We start from the raw sequence: 25,826 nt of genomic DNA, 5'->3' as shown, positions 1-25,826 counted from the left end.
CCACTATGTTCAAGCTTCTCTGCAAAACCTGAAGGCCTAGAAAGCGGAAATTAAACTCACATGACAAGATCAGTGGTTGTGTGTGTGCATGGGGGGCAGCGGGGAGGAACTAGAATGAAGTGGGGAAAGGAGCCAGAAGTGCTGCTGCCTCTCTATTTGTGGATGTTTGTGTGTGGGGGAAAAATGTTACGCGTGTGGGTTTAGGCGAGAAAGAAGTCACATCTAAGCAATTATCTGTCTCTATTCCATATCTATAAAATGTTGTTCTACATGCGTCATCCTTGGCCTGTATAATCCATATTGTGGCTTCTGCTGTAGTGTGTGATTTGGGTCACTTCCCTGAGTTATTTCCTCCTTGAGTTATTTCATGTGTTTTGAGACTTCTGTTTGCTCACTTATCTTCTCCTCTTGGTGACTTGTGTGTCACCTCCTGATATAGGCCCTTGCCCCAAAGCCTGCCAATCCCCATTTTGTCCCTCTCGAGAACTTCTATCAACTTTGTTCCCTCCTCACCATATACAGCCTGTCACTATTAATACAAGCCATTCTTTCTCATCCAAATGAAAGCTTATAGGGAAAGCAGGGGGTCAGTGTGTATCTGAGTGCTCACTGATCCGCCATAGGGCTGCAGTGTTGTCTCCAATCTGAAGAACAGAATAATAGAAGAAGAATAGGATTAGGACTGACAGACCAAAAGGAAGTATGTGTGCATGGAAACTAAATTGTAAACAGTCACAATATGTGGGATTGTAAACTGTGTGTATTGTTCACAGTTACTGTCTCCATGCTTTAGAATGCACAAGTTGAATTTGTAACTGCCTTCTCTTGTCAACCCTATTTTCCCCCCCAAATCCTGGAATACATCAGTTGGTCATGCGAACTAGCCTTCGGAACCTTCTGACTCTAACCAGATCTCATAGGTCATAAGTAGTATTTATGTGCTATAGGGCCACAACTTTCTTTACCTGAGTCCATTATCAGTGAATTCCAATCTGCTATTTTAGGTATGCACAAATAATCGATTTGCTTTGCTATTGAAACTACTGAGCAACAATTTGCCATTCTCAGCAACTAAGTGAAAGGAAAATAAATTGAATGAACATAAATTCAATAAAGGAATCTGGGGTGTGGTATTATAGCTTGCTTCCATGTGAAAGCCTCATTCAGCTTAAGCTTCAGGGTACAGAATAAATTTGTCATACGTAGTGTCATTTATTAAGCCTTGTCAAAGACAGGTAATCTCATGAGAAACAGGAGATGTATTTAAAGCATCTAATACTCTGCTTCATTTTAGTATGTCATTTTAGTATTTTCTAAGTTAAGATGTAAACAATATTCACACAGATCTTACTCCCCTGTACAATACCAATAGGTAGATTAGACACAATAGTTTCTTCTCTTCCATATGTGTGGGGTAGCAGTACTCTGGATGGTATAATTTCATTCATTCATTCATTCATTCAATTTATATACCACCTTTCATAAAGTGGCTCAGGGCAGTATACATTAAAATCAAAATCACATAATACAAAAATTTAAAAAAATTAAACCGGATTAAAATTAAAATTAAAACTAGATATCATTAATAGCCAGGCTAAAAAGGTGAATCTTTAAGGATCTCCTGAAGGCCTACAAGGAAGATAATCCTCTTATATCCACAGGGATAGACAACGATTATGGGATATATTATATGGATATATAAAAGGTTTTTCTTTCTTTCTAGTATCTGATCCCAGTCAAGTGTTGAAGGAGCCTCTTCCCTGGGGGTGGGGGTGTATCCAAATGTTAATATTTTCAGCAAACAAAAAACACCTCCTCATAGTCTAGAGATATCTCTCTCTGTGCTCTGATTTGTGTGGCAGGCGACCTTTGATTTTTGCCAGTCTCATAGCACTGCAAGATATGCCAGCATAAAGATAATATCCATCCCTGCAGTATACAGTATAAAGATTGTAACCATCCCTCAGCCATACTGTTCTTCCATATCATCCAGTCTTTGTGCTATACATTGTGACAATGACTGACATCTAGACTAAGTGTCAGCCACTGTCCTTATTCTCAGCTTTTGCCACTCCCTCTCTACAGCAGAATCCATATTGTACTGATCAATATTGTAATCACTGTTTTAAACTTGGTATGTGCCCCCACCTGATGGGCCAGTCTCCAGAACTGCTGCAGGCTTCAGATAATACATGAATGGTGGTACAGTATTGATATCCCCTTGGTGTTATTTGGCAGAGGCCCATTGGGACAGAGTCTGGTACCTAAGATTCAGTCATTTCTCCTCCTCCCTATACTGCAGAAATCTGTCACAAAGGTGAAAGATATAGCTGGGGTTTTGGCAAAATTGCTAGGCTCCAATTCTGTTGGTATCACTGTTCCCTCTAACAGGGATTCCCAGATGTTGTTCACTACAACTCCCAGCATCCCCAGCTGCAATGGCCTTTGGCTGGGGATTATGGGAGCAGTAGCCAACAACATCAGGAAATCTCTGATAGAGGGAACACTGGTTGGTATACATTTAAATATTTCAACTGAAAACCCCAAATCGTGTGTGAAGTGCTCCCCAATATCTTGCACAGGCTTCGACATGAATCTGTCCGATGTGCAAACGCACACCCTCCATTCTGGTGGAGAAGTGAGCTAAAAGCCCTGTCTGGGAATGCTCCAGGGGATTTAACCCAACCATTTGGTAACCTGAGTCCAAGATATTCCTTGGCTCTATGTTCCCAGTCCTTCAGCAAGAGCTGATTCCCCTCACTTCAGTGCTTCTGGGATTCCTTCATTGAAAGGATGAGGAACTTAAGCTGTGGTCCAGGCTAAACCTTCTATTTAGGGCCACAACCTTCGTTCCCCTGATGCTTGCTTCCACTTTTATCGCATTTAGTGGAACTAATGGTGTTAGTCTGAGTATTTTGACTTAAACAGTTATGTATAGCAGCCAGAGACACAATAAAGTGGGACAAACATTTTAAAATGGTTCATTCATTAGTTGTCACTGTCAGTCCACTCCCAGCTAAGCGAAAATTAATTTTGTGAAGTGAGTCTATTTTTCCATCTCAATAGCACTTCTGAAATTCAAATGCTTTTCCAGCCTCAGGTCAGACATTAGTTTGGATGAGTGCTGCTACTGCTTTAGATAAACAATATAATGCAAAATATCAGCAGGGGGAAACAGCATGTCTTCAGGAATTAAGTGAAAACAGAGTTCAAGAGAAATGATTCCACATTTTAGAGAGTATTAATAATATACATACCACATCTTCAATCATGGTTTTCAGAAAGCACAGTAAAAAAAGTCAATAAGCAGAAATTAATGCAACTGAATGGTGGTGAGAGAGAGAGAAATCTTCATGGAACAGTAATTACTGGTGGATCTGAGCAGAGCTGCCTGATGTCTGAAGTTCCTTTTGGCTAGCTCGCAGCAGCTGATATAACTCAGAAAGAGAATCTGGAGAAGTTCTATAGTGATGGGCAATATCCTTGGTCCCTGGTTCTGCGCATTCATGAATGGCTTGCTGTAACTGTAGCTGCAAGGGAAAGGAGACTGCAGATCCTCTGAGATTTAGAGAGAACCAAGGACGAAATATTTTATCACAGATGACCTGTAGAAAGGAGAGGGGGAAACCATGACTTTCAGAAACCGTACCTTGCACACAAGAGCCTGTAGAATCCAGAGAGCGAAGAATTGTAGCACACAAGAATCAGGCAATGGAGTATAATTAAGAATATATTAAAGAAATCCTTCTGGTTCTTTAGCATAACAAGGCAAACACAGATGGTTGTCTATTCTCCTGCTTGTTCTCTATCTGCCCTACCCAGTCTAGGACTGGACTAAGCGGTAACTAAAACATTATTTAAGAGCTGGTTGGGATTAAGGAACAGATTAATCAGAAACACTGCAGAGCCTATTCCAATACTACAATGTACTTCTGCTCAGATGTCTGTTGTTGTGTGAATAACTGTACCTGCATTCGGTTTAAAAGTGAACCTAGGAACAGGCCTCCTGAAAGGCCAAATACAGATAGGTACTGCTGTACCTGTGTTCAACATAACAATAACTGACCCTGTGTACACCATACACAGATTGTATGAGAGCTGAACATAACATGTGCATAAGCCCAAGATCTTCCTGTTCTACCACACTTTCAGATAGGATGTTCATACAAAATACTTTTTATTGACGGCTGATCTATGACTCGTTTGGAAAGAGGAAATACACATCATCCAGCTGATTAACCTAACAGTAAACCATAGCAGAGAACATTTTACTTGCAAGAAGTAAATAGCAGCAATATAGTCACCATACTGGTTCACCTAGCCATGATTCACCTCACTCAGCATCTAATCCCTGTGGTGCATCCCCAGTATCTGCAGTCCACCACATTTGCCCTTTATCTGTTCTCTGTGCAGGAGCTCCAATATGTTCATGAATCTCCCACTCCAGGAGGACATTTCTGTGAAGCAAGCTGATCTGTGCACATATTCCTTTGTGCCCAGAGAACGGCTTCTTCCTTTGAATGGAAAGCAATTATGCTGCCCATGCAGTGAGTACTCCTTCACGCTATAGCAGGGAGCAGAGCTTGCCATAGGGCTGCCATTTTCAGTGGCTTCCCCTTATTGGGCATTACATGGAATGGAATCCTTTTCTTTTTGTGCAAATTATGAACCACATTGGCTGACATGGTGTACAGCATTAGGGAGCTGCTGTAGACTCATAAGGCAGCCCCAATACTAAAAACAGGCAGGAGTCAGTGTAAGCAGCACTTCTACATTTCTCCCCATTTGTGACAATGGAGAAAACTGCAGAACCACTGCTTGCAGGATCCCCTCTAAAGGGGATTCCCAGATGTTGTTGACTACAACTCCCATAATCCCCAGCCAAAGGCATAACAGGGCTGGGGGAGTTGTAGTAAACAATGTCTGGAAATCCCTGTTAGAGGGAACACTAACTGCTTGCACTGCCTTAGGGGTCTGCAGCAGCCCCAGGGCACAACATTATAGCTCCATAATGCTGTGCATCATGTCAGCCAGTTGAAAGCACTGTGTTTGAGGTGATATAATGATATGGAAATTATGTTCATGGTGTTTGGATCTGTGCACTTTACAGTATGATAATCTCCACTTGTGGCTTCCATATTGTGATGTCATCAAGCGATGTGCACGCAAGTGTGAACATGCCCTCAGTGACAATCATGGGACAGTTTGTTTAAATCTGCATAGTTTGACATAGAGACCTGTATTTAATAGTAAACAAATAAGCTTGTAGTCACTCACTTGAAGGTTGTTATTGGCTCTCTCTGCTCCACATTTTCTGCTCCTCAAGTCACACTTTGAAAAGCAATCAAAAAAATTACAGTCTTCATCTCCTGTGCAGTTCTGTTCAAGGATGTCCCTCATTTTCGGTTCAAAAAAAGCCATATCGACATCTATAGCGACCACCTGCAACCAAAGCAATGCATTCAAGGTGACATAATCTGAGCAAAGCAACCATGCAAATGGCCACTTTTTCTGTTCTTGATGTTTCTAAATCCTGAGACTGCTGACTCAGGCATTCCAGGATAAACACAAGAGAAAATGAGAAATAACAAGTGGAATAACTTTTGCAGCCTAGCTCAGCAACACCAATCCTGAAAATAGAATTGTAATAGGAATAGCTGATTCCTGACAGAAAAGGCTAAGATGTTTTTGTGAGATGAGTGAGAAAAAGCCAGCCTCGGAATAATTTAGGCTAATCCTCCTTAGCAAGGATAGTCATCTCTCTGATCATGTAAGCTTTGTTTCTTTTTGGTTCTAACTAGTCTCACCTGATGTGAGACTGTTATGGCCTTCGGTTTCTTCAAAACCGATGGACAAATCAATAGCAGTCCAGAGACGGTGGCCCTAACCAAAGTACCCACCACTTACCCTCCCAAGCTATCTCTCCATATCTACTTCTTAAAAAAGAAGCATGATTTAAAAAATCTTATTAAGCCTTTTCCCAGGGATCAATCACTAGACTGTACATTTCAGCTCCAGATGAATTAAACTGCAATACCTGGCACACTCTGAGCTCCATACTGACAAAACACAGAACTGTACCCATAAAAATGTACTGAATGTTTTCAAAGCCATCCTTTTACACCACAAGGTGGCTGAAGTTTATCTCATCTACAATTACGATTCTTAAGGAGATGCCTAAGATATCAGATCCTAGTCTAGCTCTTTGATTGTACCCAACCAAGATATTAGTAACCAGTGTTCCCTCTAATTTTTTTCATCTGTGCACAGAATATGTTTTGTTCTCGGTGGCAGTATCAATGCAGTGTGTGCTCATGTGCATTTAGAATGGGGCCTCCCTGATTCAACCCAAGTGGGATCTAAAATTAACTGAGCGGACATTAAAAAAACTTCTGTGTGCACGCACATGCCATAGAAGGAACACTGATTAGTACTTGTCAGATTTTGGGTAACCAAAAAGATCCTGGGAAAGGTATAAGTTAAACAGCCACACTCTCAAAGAGTTAAGGGCATTGGTCATAGATTATGTTCTCATTTTTTACATCATTCTCCTACCAAGTTCTGTATATCAAGTGGGGTAGGTACTTAAGAACATAAAGTTCTTAAAGAGCTATGCTGGATCTGGCCACAGTTCAATCTAATCGAACATCTTGCTTCCAGCAATGGCAGGGGGGCAAACAGAGAGAAAGCTTGAGGAACAACTCACTTAAATTTTATTGGGGGAAAGAAATATATTTTGTGAGATAAGAGTTATTAGGTTTGGTGGGAGAGTTCAGTAAAATGTGGGGAGACCTCCTCACATGCTTGTGGGGAGAATCTGCACCTCTAATAAAAGTAACAGTCCACCCCTGCTATTGCATCCCAGCAACTGGTATTTAGTGGCATACTGCCTCTGAACATGGAGGTTCTAAATAGCTATCATGACTCACAGCATTGATAGATGTTCCTCCATGAATGTGTCTAAGTTCCTTTTAAAGCCATCTAAGCTAGTGGCCATCACTGTATCTTACAGCAGTGAATTCCATAAATAAGTTCTACGTTGTGGGAAAAGAACATTTTTTGTCTCTTCTGATCTACCAGCAGTTAATTTCATTGGCTGACCCCAAGTTGTTCTGTTACTGGTACTGTTTGTGGAAGTTTGCTTGCTTCCAGTGAAACTTTAATAGAAGTGGTGGTCTGTTTTAACCCACCTAGGTGTATTGTTTCACTATCACTCCTCCTTGTCCCCACTGTAGGAACCACTCCCCTGTCAATGTATAGCATTATATGTTCTCTTTCCATTAGGGTTTAATTGGCCCTGGCTGGCATCTCAAAGAGGGTCTCTCAGTAGGTGCGGATTTTTTACCATTTCATTCAGAACAACTTCATGAAGCAGAGTGAATTCCCAGCCTTTCCTCTACTCATAGACACACATAAACCCTACAGGTGTTGATTGTGTAATGGCTATCATTGCTCATGTTACCATCAGAATGAGCATGATTTGGCAGACAAATATCAATGCTCCATGCTGTTTCTCTTCTAAACTAGTTGCTGTGAGTTACTAGCAGAGAGAGTGAAGGACTGAAGTCATGCAAAAACTGTGTTGCTAATGGTTGCATTTCTAATGTTAAGTGTATAAGTGTTGATTCTGCTACTAATGAGATTTGTTTGCCAAATCATGTTCATTCTGTGGGTAACATGAGGTGTGAATTCTAGTCTCCAAGCTGTCAATACAACATTCTTTTTTGTGAGCACTCTTTACTTGAAAATTACAAAATTAAGAGAGACGGGAGAGGAAGAAAAGGCAGCTTACAAATCACAGTGGCTTGAGTGACAGGGTGAAAGTCCCCTAGAATTTCAAATGGCCTTCATTTTTCCTCAGACCTAAAGAAGTCTAAACAGAACACATTGCTCCAAGCATTTTTTTAGGCTTTTTGGAAAGATTTAGAAGACTGACACACCCTAGGGCCTTTCACAAGTTCATGCAGGCAATATCTGAAATTTATCTAGGTTTTAACTTATTCTGCAGTGCACTGTAACCCCTTAGGGTTTCTCTCTCTTTTTCCTTTGGAAAACATTTCAGGCTGTTTTTTGTTTGTTAGAATGTGTTTAACTGAGCCAGATCCTGTGTGAGCCAAGTTTTATGGTAGCTTTTTTAAATTCACGAGTCTTAAGCAGATCTCCCAGGCAGTTCAAGAAAACAGATACAAATAGAAATAAAAGAAAAGTAGCAGGGACTAGTAATAAGGAGTAGTGGGGAAGGTCAAGCTGAGGCTTTATACTGTTGTTCCTGTTATCTCGAGCCACAATGGCCAATAGCCAAGGATCATGCATGTTGTAGTCCAACAGCCGCTGGAGGGCCTAGTCTATACCTGCTTATAGCCTGTAGGTATCATCTGTAGTGTATTAGTTCATACACTGAAGATCAATACAGGCAAAACTGGTGATTCCAGGGCCAAGTTGTATCACGTCAGCAAGCACAACAAACAAGAGTGATCAGTCTTTAAGTTAGAGAGTGAAACTCAGCATCCAGGAGTAAGCTCCATGTTTGTCGTCCAGCTGCAGTCTTGATGTGTATTTGGTGAATGCAGATTTTGGACCACGAGCTCAGCAGTGGCACCAGGGGAAAACATAAATCTGGGGGGCACAGCAGGGGCAAAGTGCATTTATGGGTGGGTGTGTCCCACTTCTTCTGAAGAAGTCTGCATTAGATCCCTCAGAGTTAAGCAACTATAGGCCTGTCTCCAACCGTCCATGGCTGGGCAAGGTGATTGAGAAGGTGGTGGCCTCCCAGCAGTCTTGGAGGAAAGCTGATTATCTAGACCCATTTCAAACTGGCTTTCGGGCGAGCTGTGGGGTGGAGAGACTGCCTTGGTCAGCCTGAGAGATGATCTTCAATTGGGAATTGACAGAGGGAGTTTGACTCTTGTTACTTTTGGATCTCTCAGAGGCTTTCAATAATATCAACCATAGTATCCTCCTGGAGCATCTGAAGGGGTTGGGGGTGGAAGCATGAAACCACTGGGAGAGATTGTCAGGAGACTTGGTGCAGGGTGTTATCAGTATGCTGATGACATCCAAATCTATTTCTCTATGTCAACATCATTAGGAGAAGGCATAATTTCTCTAAATGCCTGCCTGGAGGAGTGATGGGCTGGATGAGATTTAACAAACTCAGACTGAATCCAGATAAGACGGAGATACTTATTGTGCAGGGTCGGAACTCAGGAGATGAATTTGATCTGCTGGTTCTTGATGGTGTCACATTTCCCTAGAAAGAACAGTCTGGGGGTGCTTCTGGATCCAAACCTCTCCCTGATGTCCCTGTTTGCTTTCCATCAGCTTTGGCTGATACACCAGCTGTGTCCATTTTTTGAAATACTCTGCTCTGGCTACCAATAAGTTTTTGGGCAAAATTCAAGATGCCGGTTATAGCCTATAAAGCCCTAAACAGCTTAGGCGCTGGGTATTTAAAAGAACATCTTATTTGCCATGAGCCCCACGACCACTGTTCCCTCTATGGCGTGCACACGTGCATGCGCTCACATGTTTTCTGATGTCCGCTCAGGTTGGATCAGGAAGGCCCCACCACCTTGGTACACACTGCCTTGGTACTGCTGCCCACCACCCATTGAAATAGTCTTGAGAGGTTTGTCTGCAGTTACCACCGGCTTGTTTGGTGGCTATGCAGGGACAGGCCTTCTCTGTTGCTGCCCCCGAGACTCTGGAATACGCTCCCTGCTGAAATAAGAGCCTCCCTATCTCTGACAACTTTTTAAAAGCATCTAAAGACTTATTTTTTCAACCAAGCTTTTTAACTGGACTGTGGTTTTAAATTGTTTTGAAGTCTTCATTTTTAATTTGTTTTATGTTATTGAAAATCACCCAGACACAGAAGTTTGGGGTGGTCCACAAATCTGAAAGATAGATAGATGGATAGATAGATGGATGGATAGATAGATAGATAGATAGATAGATATTCTGAAACACAAATGGATGGCAGGTGGAGGGCAAACTACTTGTCTGTGGGTATCACTTGCTCCCTCTGTAGCCACCCTTGCATGAGCTATGCTGGAATGAGCTATGTCTTTTTATGTGACTGGTTTCTTTCAGACAGTGTTCCCCATAAGCTCCTGTTGCGACAGCTCTTAACTCTGCCATTTCTTGTTCTCCTATGAATCAGCTTAAGATGCAGTGAAACCAAAAGTGACATTTCCCCTGTCGTTTGAGAGTAGTCTTCTGCTGGCCTGGTCTCAGCATGTCTCAGAGACGGTCTCATAAAATACCCCTTTCTACAGTGCACTGCAAGCTACCAATAAGACCTAGCTAGGAAGCAAGAACAGAGGTGCTAATGACTAGGGTTTTCCATGATGATTGTTAGAAAGGCATGCAAAGCATTTGTATTTCAGAGGGCATCCCACCAGCATCTTGTCTGGCCTGGTGCAGCTCGCTGAAAAGTATGGAAGCCAGTTAACTGGGACAAACTATTGTACCTGATTTATGTTATATCAAATGTTGTTATTGGCTGACAAAGGAAGGCGCCCTGCAGGGATACAAAGAGCTTGGAAACTAGTTGTGTTTCTTCCCTTTTCTGGAGCCCAGCAGCAGTGGAAGGCACCGAGCAATTTGTACTGCTTTCCTTCCCTCCTAAAGTATTATTCACTTGCAGAAATGTGTCCCTGAGGGTTGTGCAGCCATCATGGATGGAGTGATCTTAGGATCTGCCATCAGGCTGTGATCCTCAGCATACCAAACTGTAATAATTTCAGTGGCATTTCCATGCAATGTTTTTAGGAGCAGGATTTCACAACAGTCAACAAGGACAGGGTTCCATCTTATTTGATTGTTATTTCTCTGTGTAAACCACCCTGAGCCATTTTTGGAAGGGCGGTATAGAAATTGAATTATTATTAATAATAATAATAATAATAATAATAATAATAATAATAATAATAACAACAACAACAGGACTACACCAATTTTAATAGAATACACTCACTGAGAAGTTTCAATATGGCAGCAGTCATCCAAATTATTGAAAGAAAAGGCTGTCAAACCAACAACCCAGAACATTTTGCTTTTAAGTCCAGCAACAGGACAGACTTTGCATGGGGCAGAAGGGAGTATTTTGCTGCCACCGCTGAAAAGTAGCTGTAGAGGGGGAATGTCCTTAGACCCCTTGCTATACTGACTCAAACCCTTGGTCCATCTAGGGGAGTACTGTCTACATTGACTGGCAGCAGCCCTCTCCATGGCTGCAATGGAGATTTTCTAGCCCTGCATGGAGATTCTGTGATTGACTGCCACTGAGCTACAGTTCCTACCCTAAGGAAGGCACGAGGGGCAGCTGAGGCAGGGGGCAGCCTTCTCAGCACAATACAGGTGTGTGTGCCAGAGGTGAATGGTCAGGAGCATTCTGTCTGGGTGCAGGGTGCTGACATCCTGTGACTTCTTATCACATAGATGAAAGGATGTTCAAAACAAAATGGTGCTGTGTAGGGATTGTGCTGAATCTGACTGCACATATTATTTATTTATTATTTCTCTGTGCAAACCACCCTGAGCCATTTTTGGAAGGGCGGTATAGAAATCAAATAAATAAATAGAATAAAATAAATAAATATGTTGAGCCAAGCTGCGCCCGAAAAATGCCATTCTCTTTCACTTAATAATTCAAACTTTCTTGCTCCCTCCCATCCATTCCCTTGGTTCTAATTATGCACCTGCATCAACTTCAGACTAAATTGGAAAGTAAAAATACTCCTATAAGTTAGTACATGCTTAAGCTTTGCACAGCACTTTCAACTGTAAAAGTTCTGTGTGCTTAGTTAATAAATAACGGTTCTATTGGCAGCTGTGTTAATGAACACATTCTGCTTTTACTGTACAGGAAGAAATTAATCTGCACTGAATTAAACCGAAAGCATGATTTGAGGACCCTTCTAAAGAGGTCCCAGTCCCAGCAAACATTTCCACTAAGATCAGTTTTTAGTCAGCGGAATTTCTTTCATTTATCCCCAAAGGCTCACAATGGATTAAAATATATCTGAAATCAACAGTCTCAGTCAAAACTTATTTAATTTTAAAATACTTTCTGTCCCCTGCTGCCATTGTGAAATCTGTCAATGATAAGCCAAAATCAATCAACACTCAAACCAAACAAAAAAGTGTGAACTTTTCAGAGCATAACAAAGCAGCAGATATAATGTGCAAGAAACTTCCACACATAGAGACATTTCTGAGAAGGATCATGACTTTCAGGTATGACAATGGATAATAAAATAGCAGCACAATCTAAACACAATTATTAGGGAGCAAGTACTATTGAACACAGTGGGACTTGCTTTGGAGTAAGAATTGTGCATTGAATTGTGCTGTTAACACTGCAATCCTATGTACACTTACTTGGAAGCCCCACTGAATATAGCAGGGATTACTACAGGGTAAACATGCACAGAGTAGCATCTCACCAAATCTAGATTAACTTACTGTCAGATCATTTCGGATAGCAAAGTTTTCCGGTTTGATGTCACAGAGATGAAGCCGGTGAGAAAAGTCATTGTCAAAATGATGTACCATATCCAGGAAGCTGATTGCAATTTCAGTGATGGCCTTAGCCTTGCTTTGAATCCCAGAGAAAGACACACCAACAGCATCCTCCACAGAAAAGAGAGTTTTCTGCCAGGCATGTCCAGCAGTCAGATACTCCACAGCATAAAAATGGCCACAAGAGCCAATGACCCTTAAGACATGTTTACTGAAGTCTTGCAAGACACTAAAATAAATATACTCTTCTTGTTGGAGTAAGGACCACATACTAGCCCACTGTGCTTTCCAGTGTGGACCTCTCCTCCTAGTCCACAAAGGTCCCATTGGGTTATTAGGTAGTTCCAAGCCCAGAATGCTTTTGATCTCCAAAGCCACCATCAGAAGAAGCTCTGCCTCTGGAATACTCGGGGATTCCATTTCCTCCAGAAAGCCAAGATGCTGATAGCTAGAGAAGATTTCATTTTTTGACTTCAGGATCACTGGGCGGCCTCTCCAGTCAGCTTGGATGACCTTCTTACCTCGGTCATAATAAAGGCAACGTTTGTATATCAGCTTCTGGGCCACACACAAGTCTTCACAAAGATCTCCCGTCAAGGCTCCTTTCTTGTAGTCAAGACACTGAAGAAATGGGGGGGGGGGGGGAGAGACAGCAGAAAGCCATAATTTTCAATCGCTTGCAGAGAGCAAGAGGAGCAACGTCAAGAACCCGTGTCTTTAAAAAATAAAATTCTCATTTTCTGTAGCACATACAAAAGTAGTACACAGAAAGCACAGGAGGCAAGTTGGCAGGAAATACATATCTGTTTTTAACCATTCATCTTTGCTGCAGAACTGACAGACTGTAACATCCTAGAAAAATGTGGCTAACTGTTTTAGGCCTGGAATTTTGGCAGAGGCCACTTAATGGCGCCACAGGGAAATGACCTACCTAGAGAGCAAGAGGCTGTTGGTTTGAATCCCTGCTGGTGTGGGGGTTCCTATATTGGGCAGCGATATAGGAAGATGCTGGAAGGCAACATCTCATACTGCTTGTGGGGAGGCAATGGTAAACCCCTCCTGTATTCTACCAAGAAAACCACATGGCTCTGTGGTTGCCAGGAGTCGACACCGACTCGATGGCACAACCTTACCTTTCCTTTATTTTGGTAAAAGGCAAATCACAAACTGACAGTTCAGAAAGGTCCAGTAAATAGTGGCTCACTGGTTAAACCCTGTACATTTGCTCTACATATGGAGTTATGGGTTCAAACATCTCTATCCACTGTATGAAGATGAGCTCGGCCTATACTTTTATGCATGCTTTTCCACTTCCCTCAGCCTTACAGTATGCATATAAAACTCCAGAAAATGGATTTTTTCACTGATTTATATCTGGTGTTTTTGCTCTGTGTTCACATGATTATGAGTTCAAATGAGCTCCCTGAAGCTCACAACTTTATGAAAAAAATTCACTTCTTTCTACTACACAAAAAACTATGTAAAAAGCATAGGAGTTACTATTATGATGAAAAGCAGTGATGCATATACCATATAAGAAATTAAAGGTATATTGGTTAGCTTCAACCAGAGGTTCTCAATCTTTTTTAACAAGTGTTAAAACTTTTTTCACAAACCTTCAGCTCAGGTACCCCATAGAGTTTGTGTGTGTGTGCGAGCGCACGTACATGTACGTACGTACATGCGTGTACATGCATGCACACACAAATCTAAATATTACAGTTACAAGACAGGCTATTCCAGTTACTGGCTTACATACAGATCATGTTACTCATGCATACTCCCACTGAAATAAACAGGAAAAATAAACTTATTATTAACCTATTAATGCCAATGGGAGTACTCAGTGCTAATTTTCTGAAGCTTGTTAGTTAGACTGAGGGGAGGTGTATGCTGAGCTTCAACACATAGCCAGCCAATCAGGAGCAGAGCTGGAGGGTAGCAAGCATGAATTGTCCCCATTGCTAAGCAGAGTCTGTTCTGGTTTGTATTTGAATGGGAGACATAGGACAAATGGTCTGACTCAGTATATGGCAGCTTCCAATGTTCCTATGTTTCCGCTCCTCTGTCCCCTTCTGCAGCAGATGTATTGCTGAGGACACACTGACCTCAAGCCAAGGATCCTCAGGTGGGGAATAAATAGTGTGGCTCCAGCATAGATAGGCAAGAGGGCTCTGAGTACCCCCTGGGAGCCCTTCAAATACCCCAAGGGGTACTAATAGCCCCTGTTGGAAACCCCAGCCTTAAGCCATGATGTCACAGAAACCACCCTAGGACCAACTGAAATACATGGAAAACAGTAACCAAATCGAGGTCAGTGAACAAACACTTGTTGATTTAACCAAGCCCAACTTGTGGCAGAAACTTTCCAAAATAAGAAAGATATATGTGAATCACACAGGTAGCTGACTTATAGTGAGTCAAACCATTGGGCCACCTAGTTTAGTACTGCCAACACTGACCGGTAGGGGTTCTCTATAGGTTCAGACATGGTTTTGTCCCCACCACCCCACTCTGCCCAGCCCAGCCAGCACTGATTTGATTTAAATCAAATCCATTTAAACCATGATTTAAATCACAATTTAAATTGCTTCACATAAGGACTCAATGTTAATGGTTTAAATCACAATTTAAATTACTAGTCAGGAAGATTCTGTGTAATCATCATTTTCTATAAAAGTACATTCTTGTTGTCTAATATAATCTTAATACATATTTAGAGATAGATGTAGGTTTTATTTTTAGAAGGTAGGTACACACTATAATATAGTCACCTTAAGTGGCACAGCGGGAAAATGCTTGACTAACAACCCGAAGGTTGCCAGTTCAAATCCCTGCTGGTACAGCAGCAATATAGGAAGATCATATCATATTCGGTGGGAGGAGGCAATGGTAAACCCCTCCTACCAAAGAAAACCACAGAAATCTGTGGGCACCAGGAGTCAAAATCAACCTGACAGCACACTTTACCTTTTTACCTTTACACACTATAATGGGTACACACTTCCATAATGCTATTTCATTTGGTTCAACCAGGCCTTGCATTCAGGGGAGTAGCAAGGTTGGAGTGGGCCCAAAGACAAGATTTTAAAATGCCCCCCCCCCCACTGAAGCTCAGCTCATGAAGTAATCTTAAATGAGGCTGAATAGTGGTAACAAAAACCATAGTAAAATACACACACACCACAATAGAACATCATCCTAAATTATTTCTTTTAAGGTTTTGTAAATTGTGGATGATGCAATGGTACCAGAGGAAATTGTGGATGGTGCAATGGTACCAGAGGAAGACATGCTGTTCTGGTAGCTCCAGGTCTTAACACTCACATCAATTTCTGAGGATGAATACAACTGAAGGAAGCCCAGGTGGATGCGCGGCTGGGGGAGTCAGTCATGTGACTTGCCTCTGGGGGGCCCACCAAGGCAGTGGGCCCCCAGACAACTGTCTCCCCTTGCCCTATTATAGTTACGCCCCTGCTTGCATTTCTTTGTTGCACTGTTTGCATTTTGCACACATGCCTTTCTTACCCACTGGTACAGGAACTTCATTAAAATATTCCCAAATTGGGTCTCTTTTTATGGCCTGCTGCCATGATAGGTGTTTCCCTTCTACAATGGAGGATACACTCAGAAAAAGTTTCCTTAGGCCTACATAAATATGTTCTGTTCATTTTTTGTTTCACTTTCTCTTCCCCTCCCTTCCCTGTCCTGGCCTGCATTTTTATCCATACTCCTCCTCCTTGATCAGATCTGCTCCATCCTTCCAAATCCTCTATTAATTCATTGACCTTCTTTCCACTTTTAGGGTGGAGATGGGTGGAAAGAAAGGGCTTGGCTGTGTGTGTGTGTGTGCTGCATGTACACCACCTGCAGAAAAGGCTTGATCAGGGCTGTTATCTCTCATCCCCCTATACTGCTAACATGTTCATAGAATATAATTATGATTAATATTCATGGTGATATATTTGACTAGGTTATTTATGAATTGTTTTTAATCAATTTAAATTTTAAAAATCTCATTTAATTTTTTAAAAATGCATTTTTTAAAAAAAATCCATAGCTTGTGTTCTTCTACTAAGCTATGGCCCTGTTCCAAATCACATTCATGGCAATGTCTCAACGTTCATTCTAAGATGTGGCAGAGTTAAACCAATTGTTACTTTCCAGGCTGAACATACTGAGGATTTAAAAATGCATTAAAACAAAACACGAAGCTTGCACTTCAAAGTCAGACAGTCTCTCTTTAGTCATAACCTGGCAGTAAATCATATTCCTGTCAAAATGTATTTAAAAATATGCATCAGGTATGTATAAGTATATTTGTACAGCTTGTGTTTTGTACAATTCATGACTGAAGTGCCTAAAAAGAAGTTGCTACCCTGTAGTTATGCGGTCATCTCAAATGCATGAGAGAAATACAAGGATTTCCCTTGCCGGTCCCTTCCTCCACCCATAATTGTTTCCATCCCTCCATTTCTAGGAGTGTAGGCTGTCTGCATAACTGTGTCCATTCAGAACTTCCAGAAGTGCAGCTGCAAAGTCTATTCTGGGCAGATCTCTGGAGTAGATCACTGATGTGGGCTAGGGCGCAAGGTCTTTGCTGACGCAAAAAACCAAACAACCAGCTGGTGGCTTGATACCAACTTCTCTCCTAATTTTTCAGTCAGTCACTTCCCAGCCAACCATTTCCCACTATATGTTCAATCTGGGTCTCAAAAAAGACAACCGCTATGGTCCCCTCTCAGGCCCTATTTCATAACCCTCTAGCTAGCTCCCCATCCACCCTCAAATCCCTGTGCAATTTCACTATATTGGCTATGGGAGGGGTAGGCAACCTTGGCTCCTCAGTTGTTGAACTACAACCATTTATTGTGTCTGGGAATGAGGAGTTCAGAGGCGTAGCAAGGTTGGAGTGAGCCCAGAGACAAGATTTTAAAATCCCCCCCACCCCCGCCACTGAAGCTCAGCTCGTGACACTCACATCAACCTCGGAGGATGAATACAACTGAAGGATACAACTGAAGAATACAACTGCGCCCGGGTGGGTGCTGGGGGAATCAGTCATGTGACTTGTCTCTGGGGCCCCTCCCCAAGGCAGTGGGCCCCCAGACAACTGTCTCCCCTTGCCCTATTATAGTTACACCCCTGGAGGAGTTGTAGTTCAACCAGAGAGCCAAGGTTGCCTGGCTCTGGGCTACGGTCTCTGCATGGGAAGAACTAAGGGAAAGCGTTTTGTAGTTCTGATCTTCCCAGTTACAGCTGACTTATCTTTACATTCTGGCTACTGTGTGGTGCCCCATTTGGATTATTTGCTCCAAGGGCTGAATGGTTTTGTACTACCTCCAAAAACCTAGATGCTATTTGTTACAGTTCCCACAAATGGTGCCTCTGGATGAGCACCTCTTTGCTCCAAGACTGGAAGTGGCCCCACATGCTCCCATAGATCGTTTATAGGTGCCACTGGCTACTTTAAACTGTCCCACTGAAGATGCTTCAGACTATTATATGTGGACCCATCCATGCTGCAGTATTTTCAGAGAACCAAGAAACAGCAGGGGAAAGGATGTAATATGCTCCGCCTAGTTTCTCCTTCATGGTAGTCAATGGACCAGCCAGCTTTATGTAGACTAGCCTCCACCCTACAACCTCCACATCAGCACTGGGACTCTTGGCTAGTTTTGTAGTAGGTTATGGCTCCCACCCTACTAACAAAGTTATGGAACATTCAATAAATGGTTGCAGTATAAAGCATATATTTGTATAAAATTAATTTATATCTTGTCCTTACTTAGTTTTTCTAAACACTTGTACACTATGAGCCATAATACTGTCTTGTGAGAAGGAGTTCCAAAAAGCAGTGGTTCACTCAATGGAGAAAAAATGAAAGATTTTGTCTCAAACTTCTGGAAACTCAGGCATCTTCTAGTTCAGATATTATTGGAAGGAATACACAAATATTCTTTTTTCATTTCCTTCCCTAACAGTTTATCACAGGGAATATCAATTAACCAGGCTTCCCAAATATTTTAAATGGTGGGCTGTGACCCCAGATTATTCCAGGAACAAATCTGCATAGTTTTCTCATCTCCAGAGTCATGGAAGTCTCTTAAGGTCATGAAAGCCTGCAGCTAAACCAAAAGGATGCGAATAATGTAAGGGAGAAAGCACACAATTTTAAAAGCTAGTTTATTTATGCCTGTGCAAACTTCTGTGCAAATACTCATAGACTAAATGGAAATAGTGACACTGATTTTGCTTGAAGCCATTCATTGCTGCAAGTAGTATGACATAACAGATTTAAGTAAATGTCAGAATATCTGTTTTGGAACTGACAGCTAAAGTAGTGCAATCTTTCAAATTGTATAAGTGATTACTTCCACCTTACTTTTATTCTGTGCTTTCTTATACAAATTAAAGCATGATCAACACTCTAAAGACTCTAAAATATTCTGAAACAGCAGAGAGTCAACCACCGCAGAATGTTAGAGCTAAATAATATGGACTGCAATCCTCTTAAAAATCATCTAGAGTTCCAAGCACTGAGCCTGCAGTGCAAAGACAAAGCATACCACTTTGCCATGGATTAATAGGAAACCTCTTACATCGGACTGTTTGGATTTAAGACAATGAAGTCAATAGGTTCTTCAAAGTCAATAGGTTGAACAGGCTGAAATCCAAGTGCAGTACTCTGGCTTAGCTGGTTTGTGGACAAGGCTGAAAATAAACTTTTCAGTTTCTGGAATCCAAGTTAGGACATAGGCCAAAGGGAATAATGTAAATGTTGTTCTCAAAGCTGTATCAGATACCTCTGAATTATGTCGGAGCTCCAGCACAGCTTGGGAGGAAATGGAAAATATTCAGTATCTCAAAGGTATCCAAGCTTCACAGCTGAGAAAAAGAATTCAGTCCTCTTGCTGTTTCCAAGAAGTTGGCAGAGCTGCTGCATGTGCATAATTTGTCTTCGTTTATTATGCAGAACACAGGGAAATGTATAGTCATCAATAGCTTGCTACCATAATAGATTATTTAATTTCCACTCAGGATTCTTTCCCACTTAACAAGCGCCATTTACAAATAAAAGAAATGGGCTGTTTAAATGTAACCCTTTCTGTTCCCTTTGTGAACTGTTCAATGATTCCTTCCTGTGAATTTTCAAACCATAAAGCACAATTACAGTATTTTGTCTTTAAAATCTTTGTAAATCCCGGCTCAAACCACAGATCAGAAATATTCATACAGAGGTGCTCTTACTCCTGGACTTTCGGGGTCAAAGTCCAGGGCCTCCACACTCCTTGGGGGCAGGGGTACTCCTAGGTGATTTGGGGGCCTGGACCTGAAGGGCTTCGGAGCCCCCCACCCCAGCAAGTTAAAATTAGAAGGGTTTTTTTGTTAAGTTATACCGGCTGCAAACCAACACTGAAAGGTCCGGGGGGGATCTCCACGGTCCATGGGGGGGTTCCTGTCTGCCGCCACCCCACTCCGCTGCTGCCCCTTCAGAAATTCAAGCCATGCCATGTACACGGCTGGGGTGGGGGTGGGGTGAGCCGAGCCTGGGGGGGACTCCAAGTAGTGCTGGTGGCGGCCATCTGCGCAGGTCACCGCCACCATAGTAGTGGATGGGGGCCGGGCAGGAATGGGAATGGGGAGTGGGGATGATGGGGCCGCACCACTGTGGCCATACTGTATGCTCCACTCTGCCCGGAGCAGGACTTTGGAGCGGCCTCTGGGCTCGACCTCTCAGCCCAGCGGCCCTTGAGAACTGTGAAGAGCTTCCTCACAGTTCTCGGAAGTTCCGGCATGCCGTTCCTCACGAGAACTGTGAGGAAGCTTCTCGCAGTTCTCAAGGGCCGCTGGGCTGAGGGGTCAAGCCCAGCGGCCACTCCCAAGTCCTGCTCTGGGTGGGGTGGAGCATACAGCATGGCCACAGCAGTGCAGCCCCATCCTCCCCACTCTCGCCCAGCCCCCATCCACTACTGCGTTGGCGTTGGCCTGTGCAGATGGCCGTCACCAGCACTACTCGGAGCCCCCCCCCCAAGGTGGCAGAGGACAGGGCCAGATCCCTGTGGCTCGGTCCTAAGAGCACCTCTGCTTGGGGGCCCTCAAATCCTCTTTAGTCTCTCCTGGGTGGTGTGGTCACTGCGCTGTGCTGCTGGCCTGAGCTGCACCAGGCAGCCAAGTGTGATTGTGACCTGTACTGGGTGCTTTAGAGACAGCGGGGGTGGGGGGAGAAATATGTGGGATGGGAATATTGTTGAGTATTGAAATGTTTCTGCTAATGCATATTTGCATAAAAATACCTGTTTTATATTCTTACATTCTTGTGAGTTCAGTTGCTGTTTGTATCCTCAAGAACCCACATGTTAAAAATACTATGTGCGTCACGGGGTGGGTGTGTGTGTGTGTGTGTGTGTGTAGGGGGATGATGCTTAACATGTAGGGGGAGAGGGCCCTCCAAAGGCCATTCAGTCTAAGCTCCAAAATTACCTAGGTGCACCTCTGTATTCATGTACAGTATTCTAGTTGAATAAGTTTGCAGACTGGTCAGATAAATCTATATCTTTTGATATTTTATGGACAGTTGTGGATTTCCAGCAAGAGGTGTTTCTCTTTTCCTTATTTTGTCTGTTACATGCTTGGAAAGAGAACACTTTGCAAGAAGTATGGTAAATGCTGGACTAACTTTTCCACCCTATAAATATGTTGGCATGTGTTACTTTGTGATATATTATAGACAATAAATAGCAAGTCTTTTTCCAGCTAATCTAAAATAATAAATCCTTTTGGATTATCACAGTGAAGAAGAATAGGATACAGACTACAGATGTTCTAGATGAGCAGCCTAACCTCTACTCAATTGCCTTGAAAACCCACTACAAACATACAAATGCTTTTTTTCTAGCTGCTTTTATGGTGTTTTAGCAATTAGACCTAGCAGCTGAATACTCTGTCATTTAATTGACAGTAACTGCTGCCTAGAAGGTGTAAAATGCAATCATAGTGGCAAAAGCTTTGCAAGCAAGCTGCCTGTTCCCCTTAATCAGCAGCCTGGCTTCTTTTTTTCAAAGCACACACACAACTCCATCAGCATGGACTACCCGTCTCCTAGTGTCTTTCATGCCAGCACATTCACAAATCTCCTATTCATGAAATCAAGCATTCAGTGGTTCCCATTAGTCTCTACTCAAAAGCCTGAACTTCTATGGACAATGGACCACAACGTAGCACTGGGTGAAAGTAATCAATTTAACTCTCATATGGCACAGTGGAGGGAAATGGCATGACATGGCATAGCATGAAACAGTAATAGCATGTGCCAGGGCCATATAGTGTTTTATAATTATGTGCAATATAGGATTGCAGACATCCATGGTTTTAAGGCTGCAACCTATTTTAAAGCATTGTTTCTTATAATTCCACAGCATTGCAGCACCACAGAGCAAAATGGAAATCTGTTTTGCTTTTTCGAGGTGGTGAACTCCTGCGCTCTGGTGCTGAAACACACATCTGCCCTGATTGCAAAAAAGAAGCCGTGAACATGGGTGTAGTCTTTCCCCACATGGGTTAAGGAATGGACAACTCTTTGTTCATACAGATAGATGGAATATTGTGCTGCTGATCCTGGGGGATAGGGCTAACTCAAGTGTAGCGAAAAACATAAAGTACAAAGGCATAATCCAGCCAAACTACAGCACTTTTTAAAGTCCTGTTGATTTCCATGGGAAGAGTTATCTGCATACAAATACAACAAATATTTATATAATGCTTTTCAACAGAAGTTCGCAAAGCAGTTTAAACAGATATAAATAAATCAGTAAAATGGCTCCCTGTCCCCAAAGGGCTCACAAACTAAAAAAGAAAAACAAGATAGACATTAGCAACTGCCACTGGAGGGATGTTGTTATGGGATGGATAGGGCCAGTTGCTCTCCCCCTGCTAAATAAAGAGAATTACCACTTTAAAAAGGTGCCTCTTTACTCAGCTACCAGGGGAATACTTCTCTCTCCCACTGAAATCAATGAGGCAGAGGCCACACTTAACTCTCCCATTGAAACCAATCATACTAAAATGTGCTTAACTTTGGCCCCCTGGGAACTGGTATTGGTGGCATCCTATCTCTGAACAAGGAAGCTTTATTTAGATATCATGGTTAATAGCCATTGGTAGACCTATCCTGGTAGACCTATGAATTTGCCTATTTCCCTTTAAATTCCAGTGGCCATTGGCACCATCTAGTAACTTCCATATGTTAATTATGCAAAAAGTACTCCCTTTTGTCTGTCCTGAATCTACTGTCAATCAGTTTATTGGGTACCCCCAAGTTTTTGTATTATGACAGAGAGAGAAACTATCCACACCTTTGCCCACAGCATCCATAATTTTATAACCCTTTATCATTTGGTACTCCAGATTGGAAAGTTCATGTCTGTTTCAATCTTTATCATGCACAGCTCACCCTACCTAAATTCATGCCTTGTTTGAAAGTGGTAATCATTTTTAAGCTTGACATTGGAGTATTTAACACAGGTCACATTAACGTGGGTATTGTGTTCGCTAGTGCTCTAGTAGTGCTTGTATCCATTTTAGTTTTTATCCCTTCATCAGGCTTGCATTTGTATGTTAAATTCCTGGTACTCAACAGAGATTATGATAAATACAAGCAAATTTCAGCAATTGGTGGATGGTGGAATATTTGTTAACTTATTTACAATATTGAACACCTTTGATTTAGAAGTATTTCCATTCTCTTTCTATGTTTACATTTTTGTTGTTTTGCATAAACATTGGATGGTTCATCAGTGTCGTCTGATGCTTGCCCTCTGCCTGTGACCTGGCATTTCTGGCTTTCTCAGAGTATGTACAGATGCCTTTTTCTTCCCCGTTGAGTGGCCATAATCAGCTCCCAACATCTGGCATCGGGGTAAAGGTTTTCGAGGCAAAAATCATGACACACAGAAAGAATTTAGTCTAGGCACATCTTATTTTATAAGTCAAGCACCAAGAGAATGCTCTGTGATAACAGAGTATTGTGGCCAAATTGTATGCCCTATTCTCTTTACACAATAAATCTTAACTCGGGCAACACAAGGCATTTTCTGTACATCCATTATCCCCTCACTTGCCCCTGCTCTCCATTCTTGCTCCTATATTATTTATTTATTCATTCATTCATTCAATTTCTGTACCGCCTTTCCAAAAATGGCTTCACACACTGAAGTGAAGTTTCTTTAGACTTTCTCCCAAATAAGTATGCATATCCAAGAAGCCAGCATGTTTATTTGGAAGAAAGCCCCACTGCATTCAGTGAAACGTATTCTCAAGCATGTATGCGTGGATGGCACAGGATTGCATCCTTAGGCGGCAAACTGCAGTTCTAGCCCCAATGAGCACATTAGGGTTTCCTTCCGAGCACACATGCATAGGCTTGGGCTGCTTCCTTTACACGCACCCTTACTTTACTGAGAAGCAAGCATTACTGGCAGGACCTCCTTCTGAGTAAACATGCCTTAGGATCGGGTTGTGAATCGTTTAACTCTGAAAAAAATATATATCGCTCAAACTTTAGCTCAGACATTTCTGCCGAGATGCTGTCCTGAGCTGCAGAAGAGACCGCGCTGCTATAAGACACATCCGTCAGAAAAGCTCCCAACACCCAGAAGGGGTCAAGGAAGAAACTTTAAAATCTTTGATGACACAATGTAGCCCTCTCTTTGTCTCCCAGGACGCATCCTCGCTCTTTCTGGCCCCGCAAAGGAGATTTGTGATGGTTTGTTTGTTTGTTAAAGGGTGAGAGGTGAGAAGATCCCCCACTCGGCACCTACCAGCCTCGCCAGGATCCTGTGGCTTTGCTCATCAGTGCAGCGCCCGGAGAAGACGCCGCGGTGCGCCGCCGCCGCCACCACCACCAAGAAGACGCCCCCTAGAGTCCCGCACGCCGCCCAGAAGAGGAAGAAAGCGAGGGAACGTCGGCGGCTCAGCCTCACTCTCATCAGGCGCTTCAAGCGGGGCATCCCTCGCAGAGTCTGTCCCGGCTGCCTGCTGGGTGGGATTCCCGCCTTAGCCCGTGCTGCAGCTGCAAGAAGAACGGCGAGGAGAGCCGCCGGGATCCATCGGCAACACAAGCGTGCCTCGGGCTGGTTTGCAGTGGGTGACTCCAGTTCACTCCGAGCAGCAGCAGAACCCAAACTGTCCTCAACGCGACTTGATCCAGTGCACTGCTTGCAAGGTCTATGCAAAAGTGAATGGCCAAGGGTGGCAGGAGCATCTAGCAACAGTCGCCGCAGCCGCAGGCGGCAAGCCGTGCACACAGCAGCTCTGGAGGACGCGCTCCGGAGCGAGCCCCTAGCCTCGGATCTGTGCTCCCTGCACCGCCTATAAATTACACAGGCACGCACGGTCGCTCATCAATTCGCAGATCCTCCCCGGCAAGGACTGGGGCTTTGGGGAGAACCCTGCCTTTTGAATGGGAGCCACGTAGTTCCGCCTTCTTTTGTCTGCTGCCTCCCTTGGACACTTACTAAGCCGCTCTCCCCCCGCCCCAACAAACTTTCACACACAAGAAGAAGAAAGGCTTGGTGGAGGCGAGAGAGAGAGAGTGCCGTGCCTTAAAACAAAAACAGTCTAGGTGGGTGATTGACATTTTTAAAGCAACAGTCCCTAAATGCCTGCCTTGTGCAACTCGTTTCGTTACTCCTTTTTTAGTACTACTATATACACTTATTTTTACATTCACTCTTTCGGGAAGCTATTCCTTTTAAACGGGAACGCCTCAATATACTCTGTGTGTGTGTGTGTGTGTGTGTGTGTGTGTGTGTACACGCACACACAGTATTGCTCAAGCAGAGATAGAACTTTTCTTCACTTCTGCTTTATCTTCTGCTTTATCTTCTTCACTTCTGCTTCTGTCATCTTTTCCTGTCTCCCCTTTCTCTTTCTATATTAGTTCTTTTCTCTCACCCATCTTCCCTTCTTTTGCCTTTTTCTTAACATGATCAGCTCTTAATTATAATAAAGAACTTGCAAAGCAAAAATGACATAGATTGTTGAAAAGTAAATTGTTCCGTCTCTAGGAAGGGATCTGGTACAGCATCTAGTACAGTACTTGAACAAAAAGCAGCAAATCTAATAGTAAGTAGTACCCATACAGTATTTCCTTTGTGCAGTTCTTTGGTTCAGGAAGATAAATATGTCTTTCTTTCTTTCTTTCTTTCTTTCTTTCTTTCTTTCTTACATTTATATCCCGCTCTTCCTCCAAGGAGCCCAGAGTGGTGTACTACGTACTTAAGTTTCTCCTCACAACAACC

At 42.8% G+C, this 25,826-nt stretch overlaps 1 protein-coding gene across 1 annotated transcript; it reads right to left on the bottom strand.

Moving 5' to 3' along the window:
• Window positions 1–1,192: 1,192 nt before the first annotated feature.
• DIPK1C (divergent protein kinase domain 1C) lies at window positions 1,193–24,969 on the bottom strand. Its single transcript, XM_053248885.1, has 4 exons — window positions 24,345–24,969; window positions 12,469–13,146; window positions 5,278–5,442; window positions 1,193–3,605 (listed from the first exon to the last, which is right to left on the bottom strand). Exons 1-4 carry the CDS (start codon window positions 24,531–24,533, stop codon window positions 3,366–3,368), a joined length of 1,272 nt encoding a protein of 423 aa, XP_053104860.1. The 5' UTR covers window positions 24,534–24,969; the 3' UTR covers window positions 1,193–3,365.
• Between the last annotated feature and the right edge of the window lie 857 nt (window positions 24,970–25,826).

This window comes from Hemicordylus capensis, chromosome 4 (genome assembly GCF_027244095.1).
Source record: "Hemicordylus capensis ecotype Gifberg chromosome 4, rHemCap1.1.pri, whole genome shotgun sequence".
NCBI classification, from domain to species: Eukaryota; Metazoa; Chordata; class Lepidosauria; order Squamata; family Cordylidae; genus Hemicordylus; species Hemicordylus capensis.
Note: the sequence above shows the minus strand (reverse complement) of the source record. Positions and strands in the feature narration are given on the sequence as shown.